The sequence below is a fragment of the Callorhinus ursinus genome, unplaced genomic scaffold (genome assembly GCF_003265705.2).
Source record: "Callorhinus ursinus isolate GAN/ISIS: 27379988/994484 unplaced genomic scaffold, GSC_fseal_2.0 scaffold14, whole genome shotgun sequence".
NCBI lineage: Eukaryota > Metazoa > Chordata > Mammalia > Carnivora > Otariidae > Callorhinus > Callorhinus ursinus.
In genome coordinates this window covers 36,373,079-36,382,794 of record NW_027397076.1, presented here as the reverse complement: position 1 = coordinate 36,382,794, position 9,716 = coordinate 36,373,079, and the positions used below count along the sequence as shown (strand labels likewise).

At 38.8% G+C, this 9,716-nt stretch overlaps 1 protein-coding gene across 2 annotated transcripts; it reads right to left on the bottom strand.

Moving 5' to 3' along the window:
• Positions 1 to 2,601: 2,601 nt before the first annotated feature.
• Positions 2,602 to 7,577, bottom strand: IFNG (interferon gamma). Of its 2 annotated transcripts, none has more exons than XM_073900900.1 (4): positions 7,349 to 7,577; positions 6,112 to 6,180; positions 5,834 to 6,046; positions 2,602 to 3,331 (listed from the first exon to the last, which is right to left on the bottom strand). In XM_073900900.1, the coding sequence occupies exons 1-4, from the start codon at positions 7,460 to 7,462 to the stop codon at positions 3,197 to 3,199; spliced, it is 531 nt and encodes a 176-aa protein (XP_073757001.1). In that variant the 5' UTR covers positions 7,463 to 7,577; the 3' UTR covers positions 2,602 to 3,196. The 2 variants fall into 2 exon arrangements, with proteins under 2 accessions (XP_073757001.1, XP_025738869.1); XM_025883084.2 differs by having other exon boundaries at positions 5,834 to 6,016.
• Positions 7,578 to 9,716: the final 2,139 nt, after the last annotated feature.

Below are 9,716 nucleotides of genomic sequence, written 5' to 3'. Positions count from 1 at the left end.
GACTCACAACACATCCTTATGTACCTCCCCTTTTATGACTTCCCCTCCTATCCCTACTCACTGGGTCTTCCGGAATTCACAGTCCAGCACCAACTAAATCCGTCACTCCTCAACTTCCTCATACTCAAAAGATAAACCGATTTTCCCCTAAGGACACTGCTTCCCCTTCAACCCCTTCAAAGGATGGCTGGGTTTCTCTCTCTTATCTTTCAGGCCTGGAGGTGGGGCAGATATCCTTTCCTTCTAATCATTCTTCACCCTCCTTCAGCAACTGGATATATTCCTTCCCCTCTTGAACCAGCTCAGAGTTTATCACCAGTTTACTATCCCCATGACCTCCTTGTCTTCTCTTCTTCTGTTGTACTTCCTTGGCCAAATTAAGTCTGCTAAATGTAACTCTCTGCCTACTCTATATCTTCACCCACAGCTCTGTATAGATGGAGAAAAACAGCTACACCGACTGATGTCCCTTAACTTCATGAACTGTGGACCTCAAGCGGGTCCTTAAACCACCCTGGCAATCCACATTGCACTCCCTTGATCTGTCTGCTCTTCCCAAGCCTCCAATGCTTCCTCTGTAAACTTCAGTCACCTCTTTCACTGAGAAAACTTTAAACAAGGTAAAATTTCCAAAACTTCTCACCATCACATTTAGCCACCTGTCAAAATCGGAATCCACATAATCTACTTTCTCACCTATTAATAACAATAAGCTTTCTATGCACCTGCCTAAAGCCAGTTCCTCCTATGTCCTCAGTTACCTCTCTTACTTAGTCATGGAACCACTCTGCAGGTCTCCCCTCTCTGTCCTACATCATCTATTATTTTTGCCTTAGTTAAATCATTTCCATCAATGCATAAATATGCAGTTTCTTCTCCCATCAAAAGCAACAACCAAAAAATTTAAAACTTCTTTTGATCGCTTTTATCTTGACAGCTACCCTTTCCTTTGCTCTCCTTTGCAGCAAAACTTCTAAGAAGAGTTATTCATGTTTGTCGTCTCTAATGTCTCTCTTAATCCCCTTGCAATCAGGCTTTCAACCTCACCTACATCAAAATTGCTCTTGTCAAAGATCAACAATGGTCTCCGTGTTGCTGAATCCAGGAGCCAATTCTCAGTCCTCATCTGACTGGACCTGTCTGCACTTGACAAAGTTTATTCCTGAAACACTTTCTTCACTTGGCTTTCAGGATGTCTCACTTTTTCAGTTGTCCTCTTATTTCACTGGCCAATTCTTTTCAGTCTCCCTCACTGGGCTCTCCTTAGTCTCTTACTGATGGCACGCCTGGAGACTCAATCCTTGCACTCCTCTTCACTCTATAAACTCATGACCTTCGTGAGTTCACATGGTATTAGGTCTTTAAATACCCTCTCTGCGTCCCAACTCCCAGATTTAGGTCAATTGTCCAGACTTCTCACCCAACTCCAGACTAATCTAGCCAGTTGCCTCCTCAGCACCTCCACTTAGGATTCTAATGGACACCTTAAACTTTTCATTCAAAATTGAACTGACTTTCCTTCCCAGATCTGCTCACTCCAGTTTCCCCATCTCAGCTGATAGCAGCTTCATTTTTCAGTTGCTCAGCTAAAAAATGTGAGCTGTTCTTGACTTATTCTGCTCCAATACACTGGTCTGCTGGCTTTTCTTTTACCATGCAAGACAAATCTCCACTTTAGAGCCTTTGCAAGGATGTTCCCCTTGCCTGGAATCCAAATGGCTATCTCCCTTACCTCTTACAAGTGCTTCCTCAAATGTCATCTCTTCAACGTACTCAGCACTAATCATTCCATTTAAACCTCTAGACCACTCGCTTGGCCTTACTTATAGTTTCCCAACTCCCCCTTCCTGCTTTACTTTTTTTGCATAGCAACTAACACCTTCTAACATGCCTTGCAATTTACTAATATTTTATGTGTCTGGTTTATTATCTATATCCCCCTGGCTAAATTTTAAATTCTCCAAGGGCAGGGATTTTTGTCTGTTTTGTTCATGGTGGTATCTTAAATGCCTAGAACATCACCAGGCACATAGCAGTTGCTCCAATAAATATTTCTTGAGTGAAAGAATGAACTTTTCACCACAATATTATGAGGAAGGCACAATTCTTCTTCTTTATCACATGAAGAAACTAGGGCTTGGAATTCATTAAAAGTTATACTACCTGTAATGGTGGGACCAAGATTCCAATCCGAGCCTCTCCCCTTAGGGCTCACACTCACTATTCCATACCCAGTGGCATTTGCCCAAGGTAGACAGAGGAGATGGGGTATACCTAGTAAAGGATGCAATAGGGAGTTGACGAAGTGGCAGAAATAAATCTTTGTGTGCCAAGCTAAACAATTTAGGCTACTTTCTGTGGCAGAATCTCTGAAGTAAATTGGTAACATGCTTAAATTCGTATTTTGGAAAGACAGCTCAAACAGCTATCAGATGGAGCAGGGGAAGCCAACAAACTGCCAGTGGAGAGAAATACCACATTTGGGGCTTCATTCAAGTCTAAGATTTCCACAGCTAAAGAATGACTTTCTTCCTACTAACTTATTAAAGTGTAGTTCATTTATCCCAGTCCTCACTTAGAAAAAGTCTGACATAGCATGAATCATTATGAAATTATACTTTATTCATATATATTAAATATTGATAAACTAAACAAATTAATTACTTTCCATTTGGGCACAGTCATAGTTGTCAGTGGTATTCTGAAGCACCAGGCATGAGAAGAAATGCTATGTTCTTAATCAGGAGACAAGTTGTATCACCTGACACATTCAAGTGGTGTCTGACATGCCATTAGAGCAGTGGCCCATAATGCAGACATGTTCCCAAATAGGCAGGGACTGGATGGCATCATTTCCTTTAAAAGTGCTCATGGTATCAAGTGAAATAAATGCACACCCCACAGGGTCTTACTTAAGTCGGCTGCCTACTTGGTCCCTGAGATTAAGCCTTGAAATCACAGTCTTGCCTAGCTGGTCAGAATAAAAAAGGGAAGGGGTTGAGTGAAATAGTCACAGGATACAGGAATTATAAATAAGACATACATTAATAGTCATTTTCATTACATAAAAATTGCTATTATAAATACTTTGATTGATGAGTCTAAAAATATATTCTTCATATAAATAATGTAAAATATTAAATATTAATAAATAGATTTAGATTTAAAAATTCAAATATTGCAGGCAGAATGACCATTATTTCGATGCTCTGCGGCCTCGAAACAGATTCTGACTCCTTTTCCGCTTCCTTAGGTTAGATCTTGGTGAGAGATCATTCATCACTTTGATGAGTTCATTTATCGCTTTGCGCTGGACCTGCAGATCATTCACCTATTGGGAAAGAAAGCAGCAAAATTAATTCCAGGCATACAAGCCATCAGGATATTATGCTATTAATATAATGAAAATGGAAGTATTCCTTCAAAACAAATGGTTTTCACTGACAACATATTACCTTAATATACAATGGTGGTTTCTTCACTTATTAAGACTAAAGTTATAAATAAATTGCCAGTTATGCTGTAATATGATGGGGTACATGATATATCCTCAAATTTACTGCCATAGAATTCTCAAAATTATATAGTGAAAAGAGCCTTGAAGTGGAGTGACAAAAAATGTGGGTTTGAATCCTGTGTGTAATAACTTTGAACCAGTCACTTGACCTCTCTGAACCTCTGTTTTCTCATCTAAACAATGAGGAGATTATTTCAATCATCTCTAGGGTCCCTACCAATTCTACCCACCTTGTACTTTAATTAGTCTTTGCTTTCAGTATCAAATGAGTTACTATAGGTCAATGGTTCTCACCTTTGGTGTATAGCAGAATAACCTGGAGACCCTAATGAAGAACTCAGAGACCCAAATGCATGAAGTCAGAGAAGACCCAGGCAGTTGTCTGGTCACTAAGCTTCCCAGGTGATTCTGTTACTCACCAAAGTTTGACAACCACCAATATAGGTTCAGTACTTTGTAAACACCAAGTCTAAGACAGACGAATACTGTAATTTCTCGTTTTCCCCCAATTTGGTCAGTTTCATCATTTCCACAATGGGATTAAAAATAAACACTAATCATATTCATATGGCAATAAGCAATTACCGGCATAAACTTTTAAAATTAGGAATTGCAGCAAATTTCCCTGCACCTTTCTATCCCAGCAGATTGAACTGTTTCCTCACTCTAATGGCAGGACCATTTAGGTGAATTCACTGTTAATAAAATGGGGACCGTTTACTTTCATCTTGGCTCTGCCACTATGTTTCTTTCTAATACTGGAAATACTGTAGCCACCTTGCTACTTTTCTGAATAACTAGAGGGATTCTAGGCTTCAGGACAAATTATTAAAAAGCATAACATTCTTAAATATTAGCAATTGAGCCGAAGGAGACAATGGTTGAGAGCTCACTCAAAATCGCCCATCATGAAGCGGGAGGCTTGGAGCTTCCAGAAGGATGGGACCCACAGATTTTTTTCAAGGCCCAGTTACAGCAGAGTAGGAAAAAATTTCTACCAGCTGTATTTGCCAGTGATAAATTTTACTTTCCAGTGTTCCGAGTATCACCAAGAAACCAAGAGACTCATCTAGGACTGAACGGCAAGCCAAGGGCAGCCCTGGGTCAGGAACAAGTGCTTTTTCAGTCTCAAGCCTGGGGCCAGAGGGGACCCGCTGACCATTGGAAAACACTATCAGTGGAACATAGTAATGTTCTTAATAATTTTCCAAACCACTTTTGTACCATCTAACATACTCGTGACTAGAAAAATCCTGAAGAACAAGCACTTATCGGATCTGAGAGGGGTGAGAGGCAGGCCAGGAAGAATGACAGCCACCACACATCCTGAGAGGACAAGTCATCATAAGACCCCGCCCTTTCTCATTCAAATTTTGTACATCAAAGCCAAACCCAAAGGAATCTAGTGGCCTTTGTCTCCTAGATAACATTTTGGAAAATGTGATTTATCTTTATGCTTCAAAGTTATCTTTCAGCTTCTGGAAGCCATAACTTTAAAGACTCAAGGCAGTTTCATGAGCTAAGGCTTGAGAAGTTAAGGCTTTCTCCAGCTAAGATACCTAAGTATCCAAAAGTTGATAGAACGATTTCTTCATAAGGTATAAATTCTATTTTCTTCTCTAAAAACAAACATTCTCGCTGCTACTTGGACTATACCATATGAGAAGTTGACCAGAGCCTGGCAAGAAAATGGGCCTAGTGCCTTTTCAAAAACCAGAGTTTTTTTGCTATCTCATTCTCTTTTTCTGTGTATGGCATGGTACAGTTTTAGAGCCAAGGATACCAAAGAAATTAGAATGAACCCAAAAGCCTCCTTTCAGGATGAGGAAACTGAGCCCTAGGCAAGCCTGTGATTCATCTGAGGTCAAAAGGTTCCTTGGTGGCCAACGTGGGAGGAAGGCAAAATTCCTCTCCATTCCCACCCCCACACCCTGCTCTTTCCATTAAGACCTGCCATCTCCCAGCCAAAGCAGGAGAATTTCCATCACACAAACAAGGAGCAATGAGAGAAATGCTTCTCAATACTCCCCTCGGCTCCTTCACTACTTCCTCCTCACTGGATTTGTCCATTCACCTGTCTCTGCACAATAGACATAATGCCAGCATTGCCCTCCCAGTCACAAAATTAAACGATTTCCATACTGACTTGGCAAAGTCACCCACAAGCACAAATGGAATTACCAAGGAGGAGTTTGGGCCATGGGTTCATTTCATAGTTTTAACAACTGTACCCAGTAGCTGATCTACTTTCTGGAAATTCAGTATTTTGCAAGAGCCTCTGCAATGAAACCAAAGAAAGAATTAAAATCAACTCACGGGAATTCGAATCAGCTTAAGGAAGTCATCCCTCTTACTGTTGCTGCTATTGAAGAACTTGACAAGCATGTCTTCCTTGATGGTATCCATGCTCCTTTGAATGATCTGATTATCTTTAAAGTTTTCAAACAGTTTCAAGTAGAAGGAGACGATTTGGCTTTGAATGATTGTTTTGTCACTCTCCTTGGAAGAAAAGAGCGCAAAGAAAGGTTGCTATGAATTTATGCACCAGAAAATAAGCAACAGGAAAATCAGCCAAGTGAAAATATTAAGCTTACCTCTCTCCAGTTCTTCAAAATATCTAAGAAAAGAGGCCCACCGTCTGCTACATCTGGATTACTTGCATTCTATAAAAAAAAAGAAAGAAAAATGGTTTACAATTAGTCCATTAATTTCCCTAAAAATGTACTTCAAGTTTTATTGCTGACAATATCCGCTGATTGACTTTTCAACCCTATTTAGTAAAGCTGGTATGTTGGATCTAACCAAAGACTATCACACCATTTTAGCTTCTTATTTTCTAGTATAGTCCTTAAGTTGCAATATCATAAATGAACTCAACAAGGCCAGTGATACTTCAATTGTCCCAAATAACTGTAGTAGGAAAAGGAAGTATTTTCAAGCCTAGTAAAAAAATCAGCAAAATCATCTCACTATAAAATACTGCCCCCCTATGGTACTGGTCTCCATAACATCTACTCGTGCACTCCTATATGGTATTACCAGATTTAAAAGATAATTCCAAATGTGTGTGTGTGTGAGAGAGAGATTGTTTTGATGACATGAGAATAAAAAAGCTTGTGAATGCTTGAATATAACAGCTCCAATTATAATAGCTACATTTGGGACAAATGATAAAATATTTAAAATGCAAAAATGATTTTAATTAACCATAAATAACATTTTTTAAAGCTCATAAAACAAAACAAACAAACAAAAATTTTAATATAAGCCAGATTATAACTCCTACAAAATCTCAGCAAGTGACTGAGTTCAAGAGTAATTCATAGATAACATAGAGAGCAGTAGAACTTTAAAAGCACTTTTTGGAGAGAAACATCTATAATTTTTTTAAGCCCAAACTTGAAGGACTTCACATTGTTTAATCAGTTCAGATTACCATGTTTAATGCTAATCTTGACATTTTATTGTCACCCCTGTAGTACTCTAAAGTCAGAAACTAATAGCTAGTCATTATTTCAATATGCATACTACTTGACAACTGAATGGATTCTTGCCACAAAACTATCAACACCGTTGTGCTTTATACCCATATTGTTCCCATCTTTCGGAAGATTAGCGAAAGCCCCCTAAGTCTCTATAGCAAGTTGAGCAGAGGGTAAAAGCAATATCTAGATCATTTAGTTAAAAAATGCATCTAGTAAACAGTCAAAATAACACCAAGACTTCTCAAGATGACTATGGCCTAGAGATGGCAGCGTATCATAGAGACAACTCCCAGTCAACATTCAGTCATTTCAACCACAGCAAGTGTTATTAAAAGGTCATACTTACAAAATATTCCTTTAGGTTTTCTATTTCTTTAAAAAACATGGCCTGACAGTAGTAACCAGAAGAACACAAAATCACGCAAAGCTGAAAAGCTAAGATATAGCTTGTATAATTCATTGTTTCGTAGTTAGGCCGGGAGTAGTTGAAATCAGTAGCTTAAGTTGATCAGATCCAGAGGTTAAGGTTAAGTTGATCAGGTCCAGAGGACTTGGCTGATCTTTCTTTTCTAATAGCCGACCTACAGACAATCAGAAAAATGTACTGCATCTCCTTCTGCTGCTGGTATTTATACTGAGTTGAAGTCCTCAGGATTACGTATTTTCACAAGTTTTTTTTAGATGAGATGGTGACAGATAGGGGGAGATGCTAGTTTGTATTAATAACTATGGTTTTGTGGCATTCTGGTGTTGTAGTTAGAGTTTCCTTTCAACTCCTTGGGTCTTTTGACGATGAGACAGACCCATTATGCCCACCGGTGCCATTCTTGTGGCATCCTTTGAAAGCACTTTTACTTCACACCATCCAGGGATTGGAAACTTTTGTGCACCTCCATCCTCTGCCCTTGTAAATTGTTGAGTTATTATCCACAGAGCACATTGATTATTTGTTTGTGGTCAGGAGCAAGTAAAAGAGGAAATTCTAGGGGATCTCAAACCTTTACAAAAGGGGGTGCCTTTGAAAATTTTTCTTGCAAATGACCAGAAAGCAAGGAAAGAGTGTGGTTAAAAGACCAAGGTGGTAAGGAAGTCCTTCATCAAAGTTGGTTAATAAAATATCTACCACAAATTTGCATTGCTCTAGACCAACACTGCCCAATAGAAATAAGAAAAGAAGAAGAAGAAGAAAAGTAAAAAGAAACAGGTAAAAATAATTTGCATTTAAATATGTTGCATTTAATCCAATATATCCCAAATATCATTTTAATATGTATCGACACATAAAATTATTTTACCTTTCTTTGTCATACTAAATCCTAGAAATCCAGCATGCATTTTATACCTATAGCACATCTCAATTTGGACTAGTCATATTCCAAATGCTCAATAGCCACATATGGTTAGAGGCTTCCCTATTGAACAGTATAGCTTGGATGATCAATTGTTCCAAATAACCATTAATAATGGAGAATCTTTTTCTTTTCTTTTTTATTTCTTTTCCTTCCACATACCAAAAAAATAAAAAGTAGGATTCTTTCCCTCCCTTAGTAATTCATTTATGAAGTAAAACACTCAGAATGGTACAGAAGGCCCTCGACACTTTGGTTCCAACCCACGTTGCACTTCAACCTGCACTCTATATCATCTGGAGTATTGTGTTATGGATGTAGACTTGAATCCTGGTTCCATGACTATCTGGCTATGTGATTTTGAGGAAGCATCTTAACTCCTAAGACTCAGTTTCCTTGTCTTTAAAAGGGGACTAATTTTAGTATCTCCTTCTAGACTTCAGTGGAAAGTTAAATCACTTGATACACATGAAACGCTAAGAATTTTGTCTGGCATGCAGTCAGCACCCAATAAGTTATCTATTGTTTTTTAGGCAGGTTAGATGACCAGTTGTTCCTAAAAAGAACACACCCTGAACCTTTGCTTATGCTATTCATTTGGCCTTGAGTTCCCTTCCCCCTCATCAGCCCCTCAGAGTGGTACCCATCCATCCAAGCCTAGCCTAGAAACCATTATCTCCATAAGTTCTCCCCAAATTTCCTTATTAAAATTAACCTTATATCCTCCGTTCAGGCCTAGCACTTGCTTCATAATTTTTTAAGAGCCCTGGCCCCTCATTCTCAGAGTTACTCAGGTATTATCTCCCCTGTTAGACCAAGTTCCTTGAAACCAGAAATTGTTGTATTGCTTCTGTAACCCTCTTTTGTTCCCTAAAAGCATTTTAACATATACCCATAGACAGCTATGAATAAATGTGAATCTGAATGCTTATTTGAAGATCTACTCTGAGTTCTTTTCCCTCAATTTCTCATCATAATACTGTCAGACCTAACCTGTAGGAAACTGGTTTTTAATTAAATGGAATTTATGGTCAATGTGATGCTATGCCAACTTCTGCTTACTGGGACAATCTCATGTATTATTTTATGTGCAAAAAGCCAGAAAACTCTTTGAGGGGGCTATCTTCCCAAAGAATAAGCAAGATCAAAACCTATCCGTAAGACAAAAGTCTCATGTTAAACAAGTGAAAAGTATAGAAATTACAATGCTGGCCACAAAGCTCTATTGTAGGTCTCCTCAAGAAAAAAAATACAGCCCAGATAATGTGCTCACAGAGTGACATAGTGGCAAGAAAGCCTTATCCAAACCTTGGGACAGTCTGCAGGCACTCACCACCATCTAGGAAACCAATGGCCAAACTTCTA